A 26,688-nucleotide genomic window follows, 5' to 3' on the forward strand; every position below is an offset into this window, starting at 1 on the left:
TATTTGAAATTTCCCATAATAAAAATGTAAACAAAACCTTGAAACATGCAAAGAATGGGGACTGGAGGTGTCAGCCCTCAGTGGCCTGCCTCCTCCCTGGGAGTGCAGGGACACTGACTGGGATGAGGAGCCCCACCTATGCCCATAGTGAGAGTGAACACGCCTCAGGATACAGACTGGTGAAAAAGGACTCCAAGCTATGGCAATTGATTTTCCTATACGTCGTGAAGATGAAATGCAGTACCCAGCCCCTCTATGATGTCAGGTTATATTTCATCCACTGCCCTCTACCCCCAATCCTGGTGCATCTTACAGGCTGTACCCTGTACATAGTATTTAATTCAATGGACACAAATAACACTAACAGAAAGAATCAAAGTATACACAATAAAAGCTAAACTTTTAGCTTGGGGCACACCAAAGTTAACGTTACATCTAATCTAATTTCATGGAAACATCTTTATCCTTCAAAGGTCTTTTAAGGAATATAGGATTGATTTCTCTGGCCTTGAACTAAAGCATCACAATCCTCAACAATCAGACATCATGATGTGGAACAGGGTAAACTCCTCAGTGGACATCCTTGGATAAACCACAGTCACCAGGCCTGGCCAATATTATCCAAGATACTAGATAAAAACACAGGAACATTCTGGAAATCTGCAGAGTCAAGTCCTTCATTTTACAGATGGGAAAAACAAGGTACAAGGCAGATCACAGTGCAAGGTAGCCACTGCAAGGCCAGGAATAGACTGTGAGCCTTCTGATCCTGAGACCAAAGCATTTTTCTTTCCTAGGACTATCTCAAGCTGATTGCCTGTGGTTGCTACCTGAACAGGAAAGGAAAAGTCATGCTTCGCCTTTCTGCACCTGAAAGGTTAAGAACCAGATAGGCAACACCAAAAAAGCCAGACATCTCCGTGCTAAAAACTCCTTGCCTATAAAAAGTGCTTGGTTGGTAAAAAAGGATTTTGGGCTTCTTTTTTTTCCTTTTTTTGTGGTGAACCAAGGCAGGGAGTGGGGGTGGGGACACAAAATAATCTCCCACCACAGGAAAAAGAAAAAAGAGAAAGAAACAAATTTGTGCCTGACTAAACAGTAACATGCAATTAAAATGATGGATGTCTTTGTGCCAGAGGTTGAGTCTGAAACAAGCTACTGGAAGAAGGGCAGCCCTGGAAATAAATTGCCAAATGACTTTCTGCTGCCAGACTGCACATCCCCACCCCACCCCCATGCAATTCTGAAAGCAAATAACTCTACACCAATAAATAGGAAACAAATTCCCAGGAAACCCAGCCAAGAGACGTGAACAGAAAGAACTAAATTTGGGTGGATGATTGCTTTCACCCATGCTGCAGCTCAGGAATGGAGACTAAATTTGAAAAGTGAGGTATGTTAATGGCCCGCCTTGGCGCCAAAGCCTACCTATACTTCCAGTGCTGTAGGGACTGTCCCCATGGAACCTGTACAACCCTTTCGCTCTGGTAGAAGAGTCTGGGATCTGTAGGTGCAGGGCATGGGTTTCCTGACAGGGTTTGAATCCTCGCTTATTACTCAGCTCAAGTAGAGTTTTGTTTTATGCTAGTATTGGGGCTTGAACTTAAGGCCTACATTCTGTCCCTCAGCTTTTTCACTCAAGGCTGGCACTCTACCACTTGAGCCACAGCTTCACCTTCAGCTTTTTGCTGTTAATTAGAGATAAGAGTTGTAAAGACTTTTCTTGCCCAGGGCTGGCTTCAAACCATGATTTTCAGATCTCAGTCTCCTGAGTAACTAGGGTTACTGACATGAGCCACCAGCTCCCAGTCAGGAATATTTTTAAAGATTATACCAAGTGAGATGATGAGTTTAACAAGGTGTGACTCAGGGTTTGCTCCCATGACACACCCAGTGATGGAGAAGGCCTCACTCTAGGTAGCTGTCTCTTGGCCGAAGGGAGAGATGGGCTTTGATGGGACTAGGTATCAGGACAGCATTGTGTCAGGACAGGGTGCTTCATCCTGACCCCTCCAAATTCTTATGCTGAAGTCCTAATATTGGCCCAATATCTCAAAATATGACCATATTTGGAAGGAGGTCTTTTATTATTTTTTAATTGTTATTATAAAAGTGATGTACAGAGGGTTTACCATTTTGTATATCAGATAATGGGTAAATTTCTTTTTGGATAATGCTACCCCTTCCTTTGTGCTCTCTGTTTTTCCCCTCCCATCCCCACCCACAAGTTGTATAGTTTATTTTCAATATAATTTCTACTGAATACCACTGCTGCATTTGTTCACCCTATGTCCCTCCCTTTCCTTTCAAAGACAGAAGAACAAACAAACAAAACAAAAAAGAAAAAGAAAACTCTTGTTTCCATTTCAGGGAGTTCATTCAAATAAACATTATTTTTATATGATCAGAGGCACAGCAGCATTGCACCTCCATGTTCCTCCCCGAGGAGTGTCAAGGGAGGTCTTTTAGTCTTTTCTTTTTCTTTTTCTTGTCAGTGGTGAGGCTTGAACTCTGGGCCTGGGCGCTGTCCCTCAGCTCTTCAGTTCAAGGCTAGCACTCCACCACTTGAGCCACAGCACCACTTCCAAAGGAGGTCTTTTAAAGAGGTAATAACAGCAAAGTAAGGCTGTTAGGATGAGGCTTAATCCAGTCTGACCAGGATCAGACCACGTATGTGAAGACGGAGGGTAAAGGGCAGCAAGGTGGCCATCCATAAGCCAAGGAGAAAGAGGCCTCAAAGGAAACCAACCCAGCTGGCACCTTGATCTTAGCCCTCTGGCCTCAGCACTGAGAACAGACTGCTGTTGTTTACAGCGCCAGTCTGTGGCACTTTGTGAGGGCAGCTCTGGCCAAGAGGGAGAAATAACAAGAGGGAGAAACAGCCTTCATGTATAAGGGAGCAGGTGCACCTGCAGCTAGCTAGGACCCTGACTCAGCCCCTTCAAGACTCCGGACTGAAAGCAGAGACGAAAACAGCTGCGGAGTGACAAGAGGGCACAATGAGAGTGTGAGCACAAGGATCCCTTGAGCACGGTTGCAGCTGGCCATCTGGAGACCTGAGGTGTATTCCCAGGACTTTACTTCTCATCCTAGGATTTCCCACAACATCCCTTGGCCACTTACAAGGTGTTCCCAGTACTAAAGGGGAGCCTGGAAAGTTCCCTGGGCCACAATACAGTCTAGACCCCTGGGATACTTGAGTCCCACCATGGCTGGCATCAGGGTGGCCAGTGAACCCAGAGAGGATTTTTGCCTTCCAACAATCACCCAAACTGCTGTGACACAGAATTTTAGGGTGATTTACTTGGCTCTGCATGTTCATCAAGATTCTCAAAAAAGGTTAATGAGTGGAAAAGCCCATAAACTTTTTCTCCATTTAATCCTGCCTGTGGTTGAGCTGGGCTATTAGGGTCATAAAACTACAACTGAGGCACCATTATCCATTCATCTGATGAAGGGGTACTCAAATAAAGTTGTCTCTTTATAGGTTGCCTTTGATTTTTTTCCCCTTTTGTTTATGGGGGGTAGTGGTGAGTCAGTAGTCTCAAAAAAAAAAGTCACTGCCTCCCTGCAAGAAGGCAGAGAGGAGCTGGGGCTGCAGCTCAGTGGTACAGTTTGCTCAGCATCCCCAGAGTGTTTAAACATGTAGATGTAACACACACACACACACACACACACACACACACACACACACACACACATCAGATGGAAAAAAGCAAGGTATGAGGCACGTAGCCTTCCCTTTAGTTTGGTTTTGATTTCTAAGAATGTCACTATCTAGATCATTTTCCTGTAGCAAGTGGCTACTGATTAGAATCGTGGCTGGTTAGCCTTTCCTTACCCATCAAGAAAGGAAGACACTTCCCAATGTGTTTTTGCATTTATGTGCATTGGGCAAAGCAATTAATGAATGCCACACAGGGCATAAGCATTAACCAGGAACTATTAAGGAAAGGCTCCTTTAAAACAGAATGCACAAATAGGAACTTAGTTGTGAACCACAATGCAGTTGTGAACAAATGCAGTTACTGCCATGGATTGGTCATAAGCTAAATTTTATTTTCCTCAGGTGATGTAGAACTGATTCATTTTGAAAGCCTTAATACAGGATCCCAATACCCCAGAACTACTATTACTACTACTACTACTACTACTACTACTACTACTTCCTATTATTATTATTATTATTATTAAATTGAAGCATAGCATACATGCACAGGCCAGCCATAAACTACTCAAGAGTTCCCCAAAGCCTGGCAACCACCACCAACAAAACTTCCCGGCTCCTAAAGCCCCTTCTGCTGTTTCCCAGCTTTCCCTTTCTTCCCAAGCTTGTTCTGCCCTGTTTGTAATGTCGACCAGTGGAGTCACACAGCAGGTATCATGTGAGCGTCAGGAAGGTACCCCTTCCACTCCCAGCAGAGCCAGTAATCATGAACAAAGGCACACAGGTGGCACTTTACAATTCTAAATGGAAGGGAAATGAGAGCCAGGGAATTCACCTTTTGTGCGTTCTGCTACCACAACAGAGGAAGACCTGGAACCACACAGGGAGGGAGGAGTCAGAGATAAGAAGAGGCTAGGTGGTGGGTGGGGCTGGGGAGGTCAAAGTCAGCAGGAGGGTTTGCTCCCAGATGAAAGGAACAGCATAGGATGGGGGTGGCAGGTGCCAGGAAGAGGAAGCCAAAGGTCATGGACACCAGGAGGCAAACCTTAGGCTGGGCCCAAGCCCAGTGTCTGAGACCCTGACTCTCCCCAGGGACAGCAGGTAGATACCAGAAAGGAAGAATCAATAAATAGGACTAAATGCCCTGCTTATTGCTCAAATAAATGAAATCAAAAAAGAATAGTCAACACCTGTCACTCAGCTTTGGCAATGATCAACATTCTGTATCATCTGTTCTCTATTCTCTCCATTCCCCTAACCCTCCATTCGTATTTTTTATACCTCTTTTCAGAGGAGGGTAGAAAGGGTACTGATATTGAAATGCACAAATCTGAGCTGTTCCAGCTTGACAAATGGAAACATCTGTGTAACCCACAGCCCCTTCCTACCCAGAGGCAATAGCGATTCTGATTTGCTTCCTCCTCAGATTAGTTCTGCCGCTCCAGAACTGTGTATAAATGGAAGCAGAGGCTACCCTTTCCCATTGAGGTTAATTTCACTCAGCATATAGAGTATGAATACAAAAATGAGCTTTCAAAATTCGGTTCGATGGCATGGTGGCACATGGGGTGCTGGCTGGGGAGACCGAGGCAGGAAGATCTCTGAAGCCCCGAGAGGACTGGCCAACTGGGGCAACATAGCAAGACGGTGTGTCTAATAAACAAATAAACACACAATTCCATTTGAGCCAATCTGATATGCACACGTCTATATCATCCTTCCCATCCATCTCTGTGATAACCTGTAAATCCTTGGGATAAGCAGTTCAGATAAAAAATAATCCCTGGGCTTCAGGGACACAATCTGCAAATGAACTGCTCATGTTCTGCTTTCTTCCTCAGGGGAAGACACCAGTTTCTGTGCCTAAACAACTGTGGAAACAACTACCCCGCAGAGCTCTGAGGAGAGCAGGTTCTAGCATCCTCAGAGAAACAAAGCGAACCACTGTTATCTGTTTTCTTGAGTCATACCCTGGTTCTTTCCCCACTTTGAGCAAGACAACTGGGCAAAGGCAGGCAACACTTCCAATGTTCCGCATGTACCAAGGCCACATCTCATCATGCTGGCAGTGACATGGGAGAAGAGAGGAATCTTTGACTCAGCCTTGAAGCTGCCTGGCACCTGGCTTGGTTCTGTGTACACAGCAGACTCTCATTAAACGTCTGACTCTTTGTTATTCTCTCTTCTTGCAAATAGTGACTCCTCCCAGGTGGAAGGCAACCACAGAGCAGAGAGCAAGCCACTGCCCTGGCCTGCACTAGCTAGCAACAGTAGCACCCTCACCTACCTGTAAAGACTTGGCAAGCTCAGAGTTCACTCAGCCTGGCAGGGAGAGAGCATTCAAAGTCAGCCACAACTACGTTCTGTTTGCCTTTCCTACACTGTCCCTGCCAGGAACAGACCCCTCTCCATATGTCTGACCTGCTGGCCTCACATTCCAGCCTCATCTAAACTAACCAGAAATAAACCCGGGTGGTGGAAGGGGAGATTATCTTAGAAAGATAGAAAATATAAAAGTATGTCACATCTATTACCTTTACACACAGACTCAGGGAACACAGTGGTAGGATTCCTCCTTAGGGCTGTTCCACCCATGGGTTCTCAATCTCACCAACCTGCTAAATACAAAACGTGGGGCCAGAACCATCCTTTACCATCAATCCCACTCCTAAATCCAGCCTCCAAATCCACTGCATTTGGAATCTTCAAACTCTGCTGCACATGCACCAGTCCAGGACGAGCACCAGACTGAGAGCTACCATAGCTAGTAGCCCCTGACTGCTCATCTTCAAGCACTCTGCAAGCCACTGCTCCAAACCACAAGGAATGGCCTTAGCCTTCCTTTCCATCACCTCAGCATCCCAACTTCCCATTCTGTTTCCCAAACAAAGTATTCTCCAAGGGCCCTCCTCAAGGAGTCTGTTTACTTGCTCTTCCACCTGGACTGCCAGTTCTCCACTGCTTGGGATCCAAGCCAGCCTAGAACACCTCCTCTAAGCCATCCCCAAACTCCACCTCCTCCACGTCAACAAACCCAGCCAGCAACATTTGTCCAGAAGGACAGTGTTTACATCACCCTGCCTCGAACTATGGTGACCTAAGAAGCATAGGGAAGCAGCAAAGAACACGAGTCAAAACACAAACAGAATCTGGCCTTAGCTATTGCATTCATTGGCCAGGGTTTCCATAATAAAATATCACAAAGCTGAATGTCTTAAAGGACAGAAAATTATTTTCCTCCAATTCTGGAGGCTGGCAATCTACAGTCAAGGTATGGGCAGCAATGGTTTCTTCTGCAGCCTCTCCCTGTCTTCTAGGTTGCCATTACTCTGTGTGCTCACATGGTTAGTCTTTGTGTTTGTGTGTCATAAGCTCTCCTTAGAAGGATACCACTCAGATGAGATCAAAGACTTTCTCTATGGCTTCATTTTAATTTAATCACCTTTTTTGTTTGTGGCAGTACTGGGGTTGAACTCAGAGCATCGTGATTGCTAGGTAGGTGCTTTACCACTGAGCCACACTTCTAGCCCCTTAAAAAAGAAATAGGGTCTCAAGCCAGGTGCTGGTGGCTCACACTTGTAATCCTAGCTATTCAAGAGGCTGAGACCCAGGGATCATGGTTTGAAGCCAGCCAGGGCAGAAAAGTCCTCATGAGACTCTTATCTCTAATTAACCACTCAAAAACTAGAAGTGGCACTATGGCTCAAAGTGGTAGAGCATTAGCCTTGAGAGAAAGAGCTCAGGGACAGAACCCAGGCTCTGAGTTCAAGCCCCATGACTGACAAAAAAAGGGCGGGGAGGAGGAGTGGAGAGGGAGGTCTCAATTCCTATCTCAAAAGTGCATGCCAGGACCACCATCCACCTATTTTAGGCATCCTATTTATTATAGCTAGGACAGCAGGCTCGAGCAACAGTGCTTAGCTATTGATTGAAAGGGGGTTTCTCAAACTGTTCTGTTCCAGCTGGCCTCAAACTCTAGCCTCCCAACTCAGACTCTCAAGTAACTAGGACTACAGGCTGAGTCATACCGGTGCCTAGCCTTAGTCACCTTTTGAAGGACCCTATCCCCAAATACAGTCACATTTCTAGGACTTCAATGTGTGAATTTGAAGGAGACAGATAACATAATTCACTCAAGGCAGTGATCTCCTCAGCCAAATGGAAATAACAGTAGCCGCTCTGCTGACCTGACCTCAGAGGGCTATTGAGATGAATGGGAACACACAAGAAGATTCAATAGGAAGCCAGGTGCTGGTGGCTCATGCCTGTACTCCTACCTACTCAGAAGGCTGAGATATGGGGATCATGGTTTGAAGCCAACCTGGGCAGGAAAGTCTGTGAGACTCTTATCTCCAATAAACTATTCAGAAAAGGCCAGAAATGACACAGTGACTCAAGTGGTAGCCTTGAGCCAAAGAAACTCAAGGACAGCACAGCACCCAGGCCCTGAGTTCAAGCCCCAGGATTGGCAGCAAAAACAAAAAAGGACAGAAAGATCTAATAGGTCTTTATAACCAGTGGGCCAAGTTCTGTCGTATTTAAGTCATAAAGGCCCCCAAAGCACTTTTTCTACCAAGGTCATTTGGGGTCCTTATAAACTATGGTATGGCTACCTCGTTGGCTGTTAAAAATTCTTTCCATAAGGATCAGGTCTCCATAAGCTTTTCTTCAACTGTAAGAGATGAGCTGATACTAGTGGCTCATTCCTGTAGTCCTAGCTATTAAAGAGGCTGAGAAATAGAGGACTGGAGTTTGAGGCTAGCCCAGGTGTAAGTTTGCAAGATTCTATCTCCAAAATAACCAGCAAAACTCAAGGCTGGTGGAGTGGCTCAGGCAGCAGAGTGCTAATCTAGTAAGCTCAGAACCCCAAGTTCAACTCCCCCATACATACATACATGTGTACATACAACGTACATACACATATGAAGCAGTATCTTATGAAGATATTTACCACAAGTTTCTTATTTAAAGGTTTACATAGTATGATCTCATTTTTTTAATTGTGGAAAAATACTTTTTCCTATAGACTTAAAAGCCCAGAACTAACTCGACAGGATAACCTTTCTTTCTTTCGTTCATTCGTTTCTTTCTTTCTTTCTTAAATAAAACCTGTATTTCCCCATTATTTTTTCTCTTTTTTTCTTCCTAGTCTAGTAGCCAGGATGCTTTCTCTTCATTGCCTCTGGAAAGGTATGTTATATTCCAAAAAACAGAAAATTAAATATTTATAGCTACTCTTTTGTCATCACCACCAAAGCTATAACTGAGTCTTCAGCTTGCTAAGCAAATGTGCTACCACTTGAGCCACACCTGTGGTTCTTTTGCTTTTAGTTTATTTTTCAGGTTGGTTCTTGCAGTCTTGCCTGGGGCTGGCTTCAGACCATGATCATTTTACCTCCACCTCCTCTGGACCTGTGACCACAGGTCTGTACGCCATACCTGGCTTGTTTTTGAACTAGAGTCTCATTCACTTTTGTCCTGGCTAACCTCAAACTGCCATCCTCTCATCTATACCTAGATAATAATTAAAAAATAAAGAAAAATGATGAAGCACATGAAGGTTGAAGTCAGGCTTCCTGGGTCCACACAATGGTAGTTCCAAGACAAACTTCAGATAAGACAAGTTACCTGTTTTGTATCTGTTTCCATACATCACAGCAAAGGCTACCTTGAAAAGGCTTTATGCAAACTCAGAGTGAGCTCCCAGACTGCATGTGGGGATCCTGGAAGGTCAAATGGTTCCTGACATTGGGTGCACAGCTCTATGCTGGGTGTTTAACATTAGTGGGAAACTTACCACAGAACTGAACCCATTCAATTCAGCCAAGAACTTCATAGGAATTCTGTCCTGCAGTACCCCAAGGGATACCTCTGGGTGATTTCTGGGCCTGAAGCTGTATGTAGCATATAATGTTCTTATGCTGTGTAGGGGCCAAGACATTTATGTGCTCTGTGTGATCTGTGGGTGCTCAGTCTCTCTGGACTTCAGTCTACTCATCTGTATAACAAAGATGCTGCTAGGAGCTATCTGCCTTACAGGGCTGTGAGAAGCAAACCCAGCCACACAAGGGGCTTTGAACAATGTAAGTGGTCAGCACTCCTTGAAAGCATTATGTGAAGGGAAAACAGCCACCTAGAAAATGTCATGTGCTACATGATTCTACTGTGTGGAAAGGTGGACAGAGATTAGCTGTGCCAAGAGCAGGGAAGAGGTGGGGAAGCAAGGTTAATGGAAGCAAGGTTCCTGTTTCAGGTGCTAAAAATGCTCTGAAGCTAGACAGTGGTAATGGGTGTGCAGCAAGGTGAATACAAATAAATGTTATTAATGGTAAACTTCACATCATATTTGACCACCTATATAAAAAATTATTTCCCAAGAAAAGTCAACAGTGTTGTATATTATTTGAAATAACCTTAGAGCCAGGCACTGATGGCTCACACCTGTAATCCTAGCTACTCAGGAATTGAGATCTGAGCATCACAGTTTGAAACCAGCTGGACAGAAAAGCCCATGAGACTCTCATCTCCAACTCACCAGCAAAAAGCCTGCAGTAGAAGTGTGGCTCGTAAAAAAAAAGTGTAGCATAAAAAAAGGCCTGAATTCAAGCCCCAGTACCAGCACAAAAGGAAAGAGGGGGAAAGGAAAAGAAAAAAGAAAAGAAGAGCCAGGTGCTGGTGGCTCACACCTGTAATCCTAGTTACTCAGGAGGCTGAGATCTGAGGATCACGGTTCAAAGCCAGCCTGGGCAGGAGAGTCCATTAGACACTTATCTCCAATGAATCACCAGAAAACCGGAAATGGTACTGTGGCTCAAATGGTAGAGCGCTTACCTTGAGCTGAAGAGCTCAGGGACAGCACCCAAGCCCAGAGTTCAAACCCCACACCCGACAAGAAGGAGGAGGAGGAGGAGGAGGAGGAGGAGGAGGAGGAGGAGGAGGAGGAGGAGGAGGAGGAGGAGGAGGAGGAGGAAACCTAGAAGTAGTAGAAAAGCACCAGGTCCCACTGAGGCAAAGTGCCCTTGGAGTTCCCAGGGAACTTGGAATCAGGTGGGATGGGTGGTTTGGAATAAAGTGAATAAATATAGTGGTATATGAGACCAGCCCTGAAGCATAAAAAGAATCAATCAAAAATGAAGAAAACAACACAAGCCAAGGTACTGGGTAAGAATGAGGGACCTGCCTGAAGATGCTTGAGTGACAGTCCCAGAGAAGAACGAACTGTGGAGAAACAGAACTGAAACCTAAGAAGTGGCTTCAAGTCTCACTCTGCCAGGTACTAGCTGTAGGACACTGGGAATAAAACCACTGAATAATATCAGAATATCCACTACTCTCTCTCCGAGGTACAAGAAAGATAAAAGGATGATTGTAAGGGATGTGACTCTGTCAAAACACTAGTTCTCAAACATGGTTGTGCCCAAGAATCATTTGGAAATCATTTGATGTGACAAGGTCCAACCTCCCACACCTAGTAACCCTGAGGATAGTAGTGTGGGGTGTGCCTCAGAAGCCGGACTTTGAAAAGTCCCCTACAATACTCTAGACCACAATAAACCTTGAAAAATGACTACTTATAACTCCTTAGTCAGCTCCAGCAAAGCCAGGGAATAAAACACTGATGCTTTGAATAAAGCTGGCAAATGACCCAGAGTCAACCTGAAGACCAAGACTATCAGAAGCCTGAAGCCACCGAAAAGGGACAAGATTCATGGCTGAGCACTGCAACGTCTGAACAAAGAACTGGAGTCCTGCAGATCAGGTCAGGGATGAGCATGTGCCAGGCTTACCTGGGCTACCAAGGTCAAGGGCTTCATTGTCCTCTGCAGATATGCAGTGCTTATCAAGTCCAATTCTATGCCCCACCTATTCTTTTATTTTTTGGGGGAGGGGAGGTCCAAGGTCAGGACTTGAACTTGGTATCTGATGCTTTTGCTCACTGGCTACCAACTGAGTCATGCCTCCAACCCATGTTTGGTTGTTCCCTGCCCCCCTTTCTTTTCTTTATTAAAATATTGTCCATGCCCCACCTAAATGACTCCTTTCAGGGCCCACATTTTTGTTTTTAGCATCTCCTATCCCTGGTAAACTGGATATTCTATGGTTTTCTTTTCTGCATATACCACTAATGTGAAATTGCTGGACTAAAGCAGGTCTGCTCTGTAAACAGAACCAACGCGCTCTCTGGAAAGCGAAGGGCTCAATCCCTAAGGTGAGTTAAAGCCAAGTGACACGCGACTGCACCTCTAGAGCAGGCAATCCTTCTTCTTTTAAAAGACAACACAGAATCTTTCCCATTTTCTCCAGCAGTCTTTTTCATGAAGAGACTATGCATTCATTTTGCTCTAAAGTAAATAAGGAGAGATGGTAGTCTCTCCCTTCTCCAGAGGGCCCAGGCTTTCATAAAGCATTTCACTGCCAACGCACTGCAAAATCAAACCATAAGCTCTAGAATACAGAGGTGTCCTAAACAAACACCACGGACTCCCTGTGCCCCACCACAATATGCATCTTCTTCTGCAGCCGTCACCCTTGAACATCCCACCGGATCTACCACGGGTGGCTCCAGTGTCGGCCTGGACCAGTTCCCAGCCAGTCAGTGCCCCTCCCTGGACTTTGCCCAACCACTCTTGCTGTCATCAAAGTGGTGCTAAGGCCACTGTACATAGATTGCAACTGACTGAGCAAGTGGTTGGGCCTTCCTCTCAGGCCCAAGCCAGCAGGACCAATAAAAGGACTGGAGTCAGTGGACAAGCAGTTGAGAGTGCACTGGGTGTTAATCACTAACCTTCCTGAGCCTTTGTGGCTTATCAGGCATTCCAGGATGAATACCACATCCAGTTCCCAGGCAGAAGAACCCCCACCAAGTGCTGGGGGAGGAACCTAGGAGCCAGGCCTGGCTCCGTGCAGAAAGCTGCACTCACTACAACCTCATTATCACTCATGTCCGCAGGGACTGATGAGCATTCCAATGCAGCCAGGAAAGGGTGGTCTTTATGGAGGTTCCACTGGGGATCACACTCAGTCATTCCTGCAGTCCCACAGTTGACCTGTTTCCTTTTATAGGGAACACCTACTTGGTGTTCCCTAAAGTCTCATTGGTGTCTCCAACCAGAAGAGATGGAAACACTCTCATTGTACTAAGGGTCTCCTGCAAGTACAAACAGTACCCAAACAGAACTAGGCTAGACAAAGAAGAAACCCAAGGTCAAAACTAGTGTCAAGGAGCTCGAGAAACAGAAGGTAGATACAGAAGGAACAAGTCTACTGAAAACTTCCCAAAGATATACAATTTGGACCTCTTCGAAGAAGTAATATCAGTGGGAAAAGATAGAGACTGGTCAAGCTTACTTGCAGGTGCTGAGCAAGGAGCAGGAATCTTGAGTGGGGGTATTTCAAGCCACAGTGCCTTTCTATGTGCTTTCTTCCTTCCAGAAGGCTGTTCTTCAACTGACCCTCAGAGCCTACAGCTTCTCTCTTATATGTTCCAGGTTATTCATCCTGGAGTCATCTCCCCTTTTCCCTGCCTCCAGTTTACGTCTCCTTCTGAGCTTCTTTAAAGTACTTACTGCCATTTTTTAGACCAGGTGTGTTTATCTCCACGGAATCTGCCTGAGAACAAGGAACTTACACGCCTCCCCCCTAAAAAAAAATGGAAAGGAAAAATGATCTATGTGTCCTTCCTTAGGACAACAAAAAGCAGGAAACTATGCAGGACCAAATGGCTATAATTCTTCAGCAGGTAAATTGCAATAAACAAACAAGCCAAGATTGAAGAAGGGCTGCAGATTGAGCTTTACTTAGACTATCAACACAATGTTAGGTACCGACCTTGCTGAAAACCAGAGATAAAAATCTGGACACTGACTAAATATTTGGTACCAGAAAAAATGGTTGTATTATTTTTTTAGATGTTTTAATAGTATTGTGGATTTAAAAAAAAAATACAACCCTAGTCCTGGCATGGAGACTCATGCCTACAATTTGAGCTCATGAGGTAAAGATCAGCAGGAAGACAATTCAAGATGAGCTGAGACAAAAAGTTTTTACAAGAGCCCATCTTAATCAATAACCAGTGCCACACACCAGTAGTCCCAGCTATGAGAGGTGTAGATAGAAGGATCATGGTCCAGGCTAGCCCCAAGCAAAAATATGAGACTATACTGGAATAAGAACTAAAGCAAAAAGGGGGTAGAGATGTGGCTCAAGTAGTAGAGCATCTACCTAACAAGCATGTGACGGAGTTCAAGTGTTATTATCAAAAAAAGAATAGATATGTATATAATTAAAAATAAATACATAAAATGCAGCCTTTATCTTTTTATTTTTTTATTATTTTATTTTATTTTGCCAGTCCTGGGGCTTGAACACAGGGCCTGGCCTCTGTCTCTGAGTTCTCTGTGCTTAAGGATAGTGCTCTACCACTTGAGCCACAGTACCACTTCTAGCTTTTTTCTAAGTAGTTTGTTGGAGAGAGGGGTCTCATGGACTTCCCTGCCTGGGCTGGCTTTGAACCATGATCCTCAGATATCAACCTTCTGAATAGCTAAAATTACAGAGGTGAGCCACCAGCTTTTACTTTTGTATAGAGACACAAACTTGCAGTACATGTTTGAAATTACATGTGTGGAATTTATTTTAATGCAATTGCAGAGGGGCCAAAGGTGAGGGTCTGAATGAGTAGCAACAGCCTGGTAAATAATGCAGACTGACAATGAGTACTTATGGTTCACTGTACAGCTCTCTCTACTTCTAAGTATGTTTAGAAGTTTTCTCAATGGAGATATTTTTTTTTTAAGTGGGCAGGACAAAATGAAGAGTATAGACTATCTACTATTTCTCAGACAAAGCCACCAGCAGCTGCTCACCCTCATAGTGTAAGTAAGTGCCTACGTAATGAGGACATGCTGGCCAGGAAGCCTGAGGGCTTCAAGTGGTCTCTTATTTACTCCACTGAGGCCATCAGGAAGAGGAAGAGAAGTACATATCTATGCATACATACGCACACATGTACATGCGTGTGTGTATGTGTGTGTGTATGTGTGTACAATCAAGGCAAACTTCACAGAAGCAAGCGTTCCAGGCAGAAATACACCGGCAGGCCTGTGAAATGCTCAACCCTATCAATAATGAGGCAAAGACAAGTGCCACTCCTGCTAGACTGCTAAAATAAAGCAAAGAAGTGACATGCTACCAAGTGTTGTGGAATGGACTGAGTCTCTCCCATGCTGCAGGGTCTCTGAAAAACTATCTTGCTATATGATGGTAAGAGGCCCCTGCCCACCCCTCCTCCTGGGTACACCCTTGTCTGCACTTGTTCACCAAGCAATCAACTGCAGAAAATTCAAAACAACACTTTTTTTTTCCAAATAGGCCCACACTGGGAAATAGCCCAAATGTCTAGGAACAACCAGATGAATTCTAGGACCTCACTGCATCTGATTACCTACAGAGCGGTGCACACTATAGTTACTTTATTAACAAGGGTGAACCTCACAATCACAATGCTGAATAAAAAAATACTTTAAAATGTGCAAAATTAACAATGTCATTGAGGAAAAACCATGAAGGATGAAGATGAGCTTCAGACAGGAGGGGAGGGAAGGTGATTGTGGAGAACCATCTGGAGGCTTTGGAAGCTCACTGCGTTGTCTTCTTTTAACTATTCATGTTGGAAAGCCTTTTGTATTTTTATTTCATCATCAATATTTATATTATTTATCATACTGAGATTTGAACTCAGGGATTTGTGCTTGCTAAGCTGGCACTCTATGACTGGAGCCAGGCCTCCAGGCCCTGTGTTTTATTGGTTATTGTGGAGACAGGTTTGGCCTAAGTTGACCTCAAACCTCAGTCCTTCAGATCTCAGTCCCCTGACATTATAGGCATGAGCCATGGGTTTCTGGCTTATCATTATTATACTTTTTTAATATATATACTTTTTATGTATAGAGAACTTGGTTACACTGAGAAACTTGGACAGAAATGTAAGGGGGAAAAGAAAACTTGCCCCTCACATGCTTCCAAATTGAGACCAGACAGCCCCAGAGGATGCTCAGTACCAACTAAGTCCCTGGGGAAAGGTGTCAGAATCCCAAGAATAACAGAAGGAGGTAGGGGCCAGGAATGTCCACATCTCCACTAAGAAATGGACAGGACTCGGTTAACAAGGTCTAGACCTCATCCACTCCCTAATTCAGATGAATGAACAAACAATGTGATATACACAGGCAATGGGACATTAGCCTTAAAGAAGAATGAAGTCACATAGAGCTCCCCTATGACCCAGCAATCCCACTTTTGGGCATTTACCCAAATGATCACAAACAAGACTATACTAAAGCTACCAGCACAACTATGTTTATTGCAGCATTATTAACCATAGCTAAGATATGGAACCAACCCAGCTGCCCCTCAGTAGATAAATGGATCAAGAAAATGTGGTATATTTATACAATGGAATTCTATGTCTCCATCAGAAAGAATGACACTGATCCATTTATTAAGAAATGGAAAGAATTGGAAAAAAATTATATTAAGTGAAGTAAGCCAGGTCCAAAGACACATAGATCCCACTGTTTCCCTTATTTGCAATAACTAGTATATGTCTAGGATAAGCAGAAAAGCTCAGAAGCTTTGTACATATATGACCATATAAGATGATGTCAAGCAAAATGAACCCCAAGATAGAGACACAAGTGGTTTTATCTTTCTTGCTATTATTTTTAATGTACTTATAATGTACCATGAGATGTTTTTGTTTCTTTTGTAGGTTCTTCCTCCATGGTATCACCCCTGTTTTCACTGTATTTGCTTCTGGTGCCCTGCATCTTGTATATATACTTTTCTAATTTGGGGAGGAGAAAGGAAATAACAAAATGCTGAAATAAGGATACAGGTTGATTCATTGTAACAATGAGATATACAAGACTATGTTGAAAGTGAACTTTACAACATGGGGGGCAGGGTACAAAGGAAGAAGTTGGAGAGGTGTGGAGGAAAGGGATGGCAGGGGAAAAACAAAGGAGGAGGTAACAATGCTGAATAGGAAATGGACTCATTACCTTATTCATATAACTGTAACCCCTCTGTATAGTATTTTTACAATAAAAAATATATACAAATAAGAATGAAGTTCTGGCACATTATAACACATACATACAATATACTAAATGATAGAAGCCAGACAGAAAGAACACATACTCTAGGACTGTACTTACATGAGAACCTAGAAAAGTCATTTCATGGGGACAAAAAGTAGAATCGTAAGTTACAGGAACCCAGGAGAGGGAAGATGCAGAGTTAGTGTTTAATAGGGACAGCTTGAGAACAGTTCTGGAGATGGATGGTGGTAAAGGTTGGTTTTTGCACAAAGTAAATATAGTTGATGTCACTTCACTGTCACTGAATGTCAGGGTATGAAGAATGACATTCAGATCAGATAAGAAACACATCTGCATCTGGAGCCAAGAGAGGCCCACCCACCAGGCACCTGCCCACGCTCCAGCACCTGCCCACCAGCTGTTCTCACAGCTAACCCCATCCTGGAACGAGATGATTCCATGGTAGGACAGAAACCTGAGGACCTCTCCAGTTCTCAGCTGCAAGAAAGAAAAGCCGGGCATACAACTTTTGGAGGTATGACCTTGGAGAAAAGAACCTGCAGAAACTGACATAAATAAATAAATAAAAGAACTGGAGAAACAGAACTTAAATGCCCAATAATGAAAGGCAAAATGGTGCAGGAGAGATGGGGGAAAGCCACGGCACTGCAGAAAATTATGATAGCTGCAGGGAGATCCCAGGACCACACAGGAGAAATTGTGTGTGCTCAGCCTAGGCTGTGGGGGAGTGCTGTAAATGAACAAGGACACCTGGACTGGATCTGTTCTATTGCACTTCATCAGGTGTGGACTTCAGCCATGGCTTTGAGACCCCTGCAAGGAGATGACAACTCCTGCTCTGCACTGTCTGTTAAAAGAAACAACAGGAATTCTGGAAGCCTGTCAAGGGTTGCCCAACAGTTGTAGGTGCGAGACCACATGCTATGACTGCCCACTTCCAACTCCTAAGCCACAGGCAGAGACGTAGGAGAGATAGACAGACAGACAGACAGAAAGTAGGTTGACAGGTTGGATTTAAGTCTCCCAGAATAAGCGCAAAGATGGTTCCAAATGGGTGAGAAGTGTGTGAGGAAGTTTGTAAGGTGTGTGTGTTGGGGAGCGGGGAGCAGTTTAAAAAGAAAAGGGTAGAACCAGAGTTAAGTTCAATTGGTAGAGCACTTTCCTAGCATGAAGCCCTTGGTTTGATCTCCAGAGTGTACACACACACACACACACAAAAAATATACACCATACTTATAAAACATGTATTCCAATTCTGAAAGCAACGAAGTGAAACCACTAGTTGCTATAGAATCTGGCAGGGATACAGAAAAAAATGCTTTTCTTGATGATAATTTGAGTGTTGTTCTCTTAAGTACTTTTCAAAAACAGCCTATTCCTGAGAACTTGGGTGTTGAAGAATTATGGCCACTGAACCAGAACGCATTTTTGAGTTAACTGCATTCAACCAGTCTGATCAAGATGCAAATCCAGGCTCTGGAAACCCCAGATGACCCCGCAATGGTTGAAATCACTCTGAGCTTCAGGGGTCCCCATCCAGCTGTTATCTACTTCTTGGCCCACACATCTCCTCTAGCCAGACGATGCCTGAAGCGGGATTCAGCTTCACTAGCTGCCCCCACAGGCTTTGGCGAGTTTCTTGATCTGTCTAAGCATGATTCTCTCCTTTACAAATCAGGGATGACAACAGTAAGCCCAGCACAGACTTTGTGAGCATTCAACAAGATAATCCTGGAAGCCTTCAGCACAGTACCAGGCCCGGCTTGCTGCAGATGCTCGGTAAGAGTGACCAGTATAGCTCACTGCACTTCAAAGCCTCCTCGTTCATTTGCTTCCTCAACACCCCTAACTCCCTAGGACACAGCTGGAACCCACAATCCCCCCTCCACAGGAGCCCAGAGCCCAAGAAGTGAGTGGGTTGTCTGACTCCCACTCACCATGTTTGCACCTGCTGTCCAGATACCTTCTGGCAAAATCTAACAGCTGCCCTCTTATGCATCCTTTGAAACAACACCAGTCAATCTGGATAATCAAACCACCTCCGACCTACCCCACAGTTCACCCAGAAAGAGGAGCTGACTTGAGGTCTCAAGGGATCAGAGCCTGCTTCTCACCCAGCAGGAGCAGGAAGAGGCAGTCAGCTCAGATGACCAGGACCTCCCAGGCGTGCCAAAGATGAGGGTCACAAGCCTCACCCTAAAGACACATCAACGATCTACAGTCCCTGTTCAACCGTGTTGAAATGACAGGGAGAGACTTTGAGCAACCCATATACAATCATCATTTGAATTACATGTTTGTATCTAAAGCAGGAGGAAAGCATAGATGGACACAATTTTACCAGTAGTTATAACCACTAATGGCATTTCAGATACTGTTTTAATGTCCCTTGTCTCTCTGGACAAGCTAATCCTTCTGCCATGAACCCAGCCTAAATGTGAGATAAAGGTGGGGATGGGCTGCGCACACAGATTCATCAGGAGCTGACACTGGCCGCAGGCACAGTCAGGGTCTGGCAGAGCAGAGAGCTGACAGCTAGCAGGCAAAAGGGCCCAGCAGTGGGAATGGATGGAATCCACCTCTGGAGAAAGAAGTATTGGTGAAGGTTGTCTGTGGTTACTAGGGTGAATATTTTCTAAATCTTCATGCAAGAATTTAACAGAAGGCCCCACCCCCATACACAATAGCCTTCTACTATTTCAAAAGCAGGCACAGAATTCAATGAGATTATTATGCACGTGGAAATGCTTAGCAGGTTAATATTTGTTCAGAGCCTTGTACCACTGTAGGGTCATGTTGGCCCTGGACAGGCCGGCCAGACCCCACCCCCACATGCAGACTAACCTCCTCTCCCTGTACTAACACTGGTGGTCCAGCAAGGATGAACCAGAATTAGAGCTCTAGTATACTCCTTGAGAGAAGGGTGTTCATTCATCATCCACTCCAACTTTCCCTTTAAAACACAGAAAGGTATTTGCAGAAATAATACAAATTCATGATCCTTATGGACAGCCAAGGCTCCCTACAGTACATTCATGACTGGACGGGGCCACCATTAGCCAATACTGATCCCAGAGGGGTGCTGTGAATAAACAAGGTACCTGTGGCAACCAGAATCTCTGACCTAACCTCTACTCTACTGTGGCAAAACCAAGTCCATCCTGGGCTCAAAGACTCAACAGCAATTTTCAACGGACAGTAGTGCAGCCACCCTTGGTTTGGGCCTCAGTGTTCTAGAACCAGAGTGTACAGGGTGAAGGAACCCTTGGTACCAGAATCATCTTCAGTGAGGAACTTGTGAGAAGCCCAGATTCCTCAACTACTGGATCAGGAATTGGGTGGACGAGGGGGGCGGGGGCAGGGTAAGAACATGGAAAACTTAATTGGAAGGGCAAAAGTTACACATGAGCTGCATGGATGCAGTGGCACACAGCTGTGGTCATGGCACTAGGGTGACTGAGGTAGATTAGCCTGGACAACACAGGAAGCCCCTGCCTATATACACTAAGGTGAGAATGTCATATTGCAATAGTTTCCCACTGACTGGGAAGATCTAGCCTACTTCCAACAGGAACATGCCTCACCCTTCCGAGGGAGAGCTGACCTTTGCAAGGCTATTAAATGGGTTACTAAAGTAACCCACTGTAACTCTTTCACTAGAGTGACTAAAGGAAGTCACCAAGCCCCAGGTCTCAGCGTCCCATACGTACAATGGCTGAGTAGCTACTATCAACCTGCCCTTCATTTGACAACCCCAACAGGAGATTCTTTTCTAATCCAAAGTGAGATTTTTTTTTTAAAGCATCCCTACTGCATCTGACTTTCAATTTCCACTAAAGAAGAGCCAAGCAATGGCTACTCCACTTGGCCACAACTTTTTGCTTTTAATAATATTCAGTCTTAGAAGATTTTTTTCCCCAAATCCTTTCCACAGTCCAAAGAGTAAGAACCACACATTTACAAAATTACAACCTCTTCGCAACTCTCCTGCATCTTGCTGTTTTTGTTTGTTGTTTCTTTTTTAATTTTTTAAGGCTTTTTATATCCTTTTCATCATTTAATCCTCCTGTGTGAGAGCCTGGGAAATCAATGCTCAGAGAGCTGAAGCTGCCCAAGGTGGCAGAGGCAGGTTGGGACTCTGGGCATCGTAAGTAAATTCTGAGCGGCAGACACAGTGAGAACAATCACACTGGATGCTATGCTGGCCAACCAGGTGTCCCCTGCAAGGCATGGCAAGAAATGCTAATCGGCAAGACACATATCCAAACAGCTTCCCCCAAGTTGCTACTAGAGGGTTGCATGCACACGCAGGCAATGGAGGTGGGGCAGAGCTGCAGCCGCCCAAGCACAAGCGATGCCAGGGATTTAGTCAACAGAGCGCTAATACAAGTCAACAGTGGGTGCTGCTGCCAAAGCACACCAATGGGTCTTCAGCCGCATTCATAGAAGGAAAGTGCTTGGCTCTCTCCATAGGCCCTGCCCTCACAGGTCCACCCCTGAGGGCTAGGCATGGTGAGGCTACAGGGACCACACCTGAGTCTGGGCATGGCTGGGCTGGGCTAACAGGAAGAAGAGGCTCACCAAGGCAGAACCAAGTTTTCTGAGGAGCAATGGCTCAGGGTGGTACTCCCCACCCCCACCCCCTTCTCTGCAAGGTAAGCCAAGGACGCACCTGGGAGCTGAGTCCACAGCAAGCCCATTTTGAACTGCATGCCACAGATGCACTTTTAGGAAAGACCTTTTTATTCACACTTTATCAAACTGAGAAAACAGTGACTGCCCACTGCAAAGGTTAAGGACACCCGGGAGTGCTAGGGCTCCAAGCCTGTCAGCGCAGGCTTGCTGGAGAACAACGGCTTCTTCCTTGTTACACATAATAACTGGACCATGGCTTTGCCAAGGGACACTGGAATTGAAATCATTTCAAGGGTCAAAAACTCCAGGAGGGCCTATTTACCCCATACCATCCATCCTTGGCACCAGGTCTAGTCAACCAGGTCTATCCATCTTATCACTTAGCACCTCTCAGAAGAAGAAAAAACCATGTATCCACCTGTGCCTCCTTAGAAGCCTCCAGGCCATGTCTCACTCAGCCTGGTGTCCCCAGCAGAGTCTGACACATTAAAGACACCCAATGAATGATGACTAACTCAACGGAGGTGCCACAGAGCAGTCACACTGAGGGTGTTATTGTGTACCAGGCAATTTCAGAACCCAAGTGTCCTGACCTAGGCTAATAAAAAGGTTTATGACAACACATTACCACTTTTGTATGTTGAGTAAATGTATTCTTGAGACTAATGCCACAGAGGGTTTTTTTGTTCTGTATTTTAAATTACAAAAGAGCCACAGTCAGCATGGCCAGGCCCATGGATGCCTATGGACATGGACATGACAGTAAAAGAAGCTTAGGAGTATGGAGGTCAAAGGTAAAACCTATCTGTGTGACAAGCATCTAGGCAATGTCAGACCCCAGGAAGGGGGGGGGAGTCAAAAACTACAGACAAGTGAGACTATATGCCTGAAGAGACAGCATAAGAAGGGACACAGGAGAGTGCGTCAGAGGAACTGCACAAACGCTACAGATTCCCCAGGGTAGGCTGCCTGGCGGTCACACTCGTAACTGGGAGAATTAATTACAGGAACTAACACTCTGATCTGGCAAGATTAGTGGAGGAGACTGAGCAATGCAGTTCTAATATCTAATAAATCTTTAAATCGATGAGCCGTGCTCACTGGTAATTTTTCTTCATCTTTCCTCCCAGAGAGCTCACATGACAAAAGCCAGCATTTGCTTTCTATTTGCCTTTGGACAAGGTGCACAGACATATGCCTGTGTATATAAATAAAACTCTGGGGTTCACTAAATCACATCTTAAAGGCATCCAAAAATCTGCTATCACAAGAAATCCTGGGATGGATGAATTCCTCTGTAGCTTTTGAGGATGCAAATCCTCTCCCCCTACCCCCACCCCCACCCCGTTGCTCCCTGCCAGGGCTCTACCAGCTGCAGTAAACCAGCATTCCCATCTCAGTCTGTTCCTCTGCCTACCTGTTTGGGTCTATTTACCACGCATGCACTTTTACTCCGTTTGCATTTTTCATCTCCGAAACATCACTTAAGCTTGTCTCACAAACCTGACAGTAGCAATACATTTTATCAACGAATTATCCCCTGGGGAACAGACCACAAAACCACTGGCAAGGAGCACTGTCAAACTTCCCAAGGATAGCTTTCCTTTCCCAGATTCAAACTACGCCACATTCTCTCCAAACCCAAGCTGCCCACTCTGGAGACAGCCTGCTCACCTCTTCTCTCCTCTCCTTCTCTGCAGCCTCCTCTACCAGCTTGGTGGGGAGGGGGAGGGGAAGGGGGAGGGGGAGGGGGGTCCGCGGGGGAGGAGAAGCTTGATAGTGTCGGTACTCGAGAAGCAGTTATCAGTTTAATGCTATTTTAAAGACCACATCTCCAAGCATGGAGATGTTGGCTCCTTTCCCATGAATAGAAAGGCCCTGAAAAGAGTGTTTGCATAACGAAATTATATCCATGGGGCGCACAGGAAAGTACAAAAATAAATAAAAAACGCCATAAATCGAAACGGTCTCAAAATTAAACCTACACAGGGCAGCATTCAGCCCCAGGCCAGGCCAGCTCTCATTTTCTCATCTGATACCCAGCGCTCTCCTGAACTCCACAAAGAATTCCTGCCGCCCAGGAAAGGCCTCCATGCTTTCTTTGCAAGTCGGGGTATGTTATTCCTTCCCTTGAACCCCTCGGGATGATCTGTTAACTCATGGAAAGCTCAGTTACTGCGGTGTCCTCAGTCCTGCCCAGAGAGTCCCGAAGGCACCGTCTGCCGCAGCGCCCGGGTGACCGTAGGCGCCGGGCTGAAGTGTGGGCTTGATTGGATCGGACTGGCCCCTTGGGCCAGAAAGACGGTGGTGGCTGGACGCCCTGCCGGGGATAGCAGCGCCGGCCTAGCTCTCTGCTGGAGAGACCGGCCCGGGTGCAACCACCTGTGGGCGGCTGTCGGGGACGCAGGCCCGGGCACTGCCGTCCTCTGGTGCCCGGCCGGCCCCACGCACGCTGCTGGGAGTGGGGAGGAGTCGAGTGAGCCAGGCCCGCGGGAGCCCCAGGCCAACTCCCAAGCACCCCAAGGTCTCGATCAGAGCAAAGTTAACCAGAGTTAGGTCTCAAGTAGCTCCATTCCTAGCGACGTCCGGGAAGGGGGACACTCTAGAATAGGAACGGGGACCACCAGGAGGGAATCCTCGGCGAGGAGAAACTGTATCCCCCCCCCCCGTCCCCACAGTCCCCTCCCACTATCTCGGGGGCACCTGCTGGGTAGCAGGCGAAGCTTCTTTCCACGTTCTCTCAGAGGCCTGCGGGCGGGTGCGGGACGCCCCGTGGCAGCCCCGCATGGCTTTGAAATGACAACCCCAGCCTCGGGAAGGCCCCTGTCTGTGGGGGGCAATCCTGGCGGGAACGGCAGCCACCCCGAGCCAAGGGGCGGGGACGCTGCGCGCCGGGCAGGGGGCGAGGCCGCAGAGACTAGGTGGGCGCTGAAGAAGACGCAGCCTGCGGCGCAGCGTGCCAAGCCAGGGGGGTGGGGGCAAGCGGGGCCAAAGACCAGGCCCTGGAGGAGCCCCGAATCCGCGGTCCCGAGGGCGCCAGGCTAAGGACGACTGGCAGGCGGCGATGGGGGGAGGGGATCCCCGGAAAGGAGCTGGGGGAGCGTCCCGGAGGGAAGCCCTGGGGGCGGGGGGGGGGGCTGCCCCGCGGGCCGTCGGGTGTCAGTGGCCCGGACCCTCCCCGGCACTCACCGGCAGGTCCACGCTCACTTCGGTCCCGTCGAGCAGGAAGACGCGGCAGTAGAGGGTGGCCTTGGCCGCGCCGGCGGCGGAGATGTGCACGGCCGCGCCGCCGGTGAGCAGGGGCCCGCCACCGGCCGGGAACACGCTGCCCCCGGGCGCAGCGGGCAGGGCCGAGGAGGCGACGGCGACAGCCGGGCCCCCCCGGAGCCCCCCGTCACGCTCGTCCCCCAGCCCGGCGGCCCCGCGCCCCGCCGCGCCCCGCGCGTAGCGCTGCATAGAGCGGCGGCCAAAGGTCCGGCGCAGGAACCGCAGCATCCTGGCTGGGGGCGCCCCCTGCCTCCGCCCCCTGCGCCGCCGCCGCCGCTGCGCCGCCCGGGAGCGCCCCGCGACGCCGTGAGTGCCCGCCGCCGCCCGCGTCACCTCCCGCGGGCCGCGGCCCGGGGCTCGCTCCCGCCCAAGCCGAGGCCGAGGCCGCGCTCCGGCCGCCCGCGGGGTGCGTCGGCCCGGCCAGCGCCGACTACGACTGGCCGCGGGCAGGAGGGCGCGCTCGGACAGCCCGGGGGGCCGTCCCGCCGCCGCCGCCGCCGCCGCCGCGTGCGCGGGGGTAGGCGGTCTGGCCCGGGCAGCGGAACGGCTGCTGCCGCCGGGGGGGTGGGGAGGTGGGGGGGGGCAGGAGGGCGCAGTGGGAGGGGGGGCGCAGGGGGCGGGGGCTGCGGGCTGCTCCCGCGCCGCGCGCCGGCCGAGGACCAGCCGGAGCAGAGCGCCTGCGTGTTCCCGGCGCGCTCGCTCCCAACTCGCTCGCCGCCGCCGCGTCTCGCCGTGCCGCGCCCCGGCCGGTGGAGGCTCCCCCCACGCCGCGCGCCCCGCTCGCCGGGCGCCTTTCTCCTGCGCCCGCCCGCAGCCCCCGCCTCCCACCTGGGAGGGCTGCACCTCCAGCCCGCCGCCGCCGCCGCCGCCGCCGCCGCCGCCGGGACTGCAGCACGCCCTCCTCCCTCGGGGCTGCGCCGGGCAGTTGCAAATCGGGTGTGTGCTGCCCCCTGCCGGCCCCAGAGCCCCCTGCTGCTGTAGGTGTGCTCACGTGTGTACACGTAGGTGAGCACACACGTGTTTCCGGCGCCCCCAGCCCTGGAGATGTCCAGGGCCCCCCTCGCGTCGTTAGGAAAGCCGCGCTGACCGCCCGCCCCTCTCGGAGGGTTCGCTCCCGGAGGCCAGAGATGAACGTGCAAGTGGCTGCTTTTGGAAGAGCAAAGAGGTGGACGAGGTACAAGGACCCAGAAGGACCCTGCCACTTAATTAAATCTCATCGGTGGAAGAGCTCGGCGCTGGACGCGGCTTGAGCTTTCCAGTCCAACAGATGTACTCCGGATAACGAGCGGAGGGAAGTGGTTTTCCAGTGAACTGAAGAGCCTGCTTACCTCGGGGGAACCTCTCTCTTGTCCAGGATTGAGGGAGAGTTCTGCTTCTTAGGCATCCCTGAGATGGTACTTTGCCCTGAAGCAAGGTGGAACTAGGGATCTGGGAGTGAATAGGGATAGCACAAGTCTGAATGTGGGAGACAGCAGGCACAATTTACAAGCAACGCTCCCACAGGTTCAAGGTCTGCTTCAGAGACAAGTGGATTGTCGGGTGTTGCGAAGTGAGGAATGTGGAAGACAGAGCTGAGAGGAGGTCAGGCCTCTTGGGAAGAATAACACTACTGTGTATCTGGCTTTTAATCTTGTGCTTCTTGCTTAAGCCTTCTTACAGCCTGGTTCAGTAGACATTCTTGTCTCCACTGGACAGAAGAGGAAACTGAGGCTTAGAAAATTTCGGAGACTAACTGATAGTCTGTGCCTAACAAAGACTTCTTTATCCAGCTCCAGCGCAGATTCTAAAGCATGTGGCATGATTGCCAAGCTAGTGAATGAAGGTTTCTGAGAGCCTGGGGAAGGCTATGGCTTCAGCAAAAGAGACAGAGCAAAGGAGAAATGCAGTTGGAATTTAGAGGGACTCAGAGATGCTGATGACAGCAGCCCATACCCTCCTTTCTTGCCTGGTGTTCCCTTTTATGATGGAATCTCCCATGTACTCCAAGGGGCCATCTGC

At 47.7% G+C, this 26,688-nt stretch overlaps 1 protein-coding gene across 5 annotated transcripts in view; it reads right to left on the reverse strand.

Annotated features, from left to right (window-relative positions):
- The window catches only part of Epb41l4b (erythrocyte membrane protein band 4.1 like 4B), a 138,381-nt gene extending 113,139 nt beyond the window's left edge, over nt 1-25,242 (reverse strand). For all 5 annotated transcript variants that reach the window (XM_070011321.1, XM_070011307.1, XM_070011314.1 and 2 more), the window contains exon 1: nt 24,613-25,242. In XM_070011321.1, the coding sequence (XP_069867422.1) occupies nt 24,613-24,918 (306 nt within the window). In that variant the 5' untranslated portion in view covers nt 24,919-25,242. The remainder of the gene's footprint in view (nt 1-24,612) is intronic.
- Between the last annotated feature and the right edge of the window lie 1,446 nt (nt 25,243-26,688).

Source organism: Dipodomys merriami, unplaced genomic scaffold, assembly GCF_024711535.1.
Source record: "Dipodomys merriami isolate MVZ:Mamm:240054 unplaced genomic scaffold, mDipMer1.0.p SCAF_11, whole genome shotgun sequence".
Lineage (NCBI taxonomy): Eukaryota > Metazoa > Chordata > Mammalia > Rodentia > Heteromyidae > Dipodomys > Dipodomys merriami.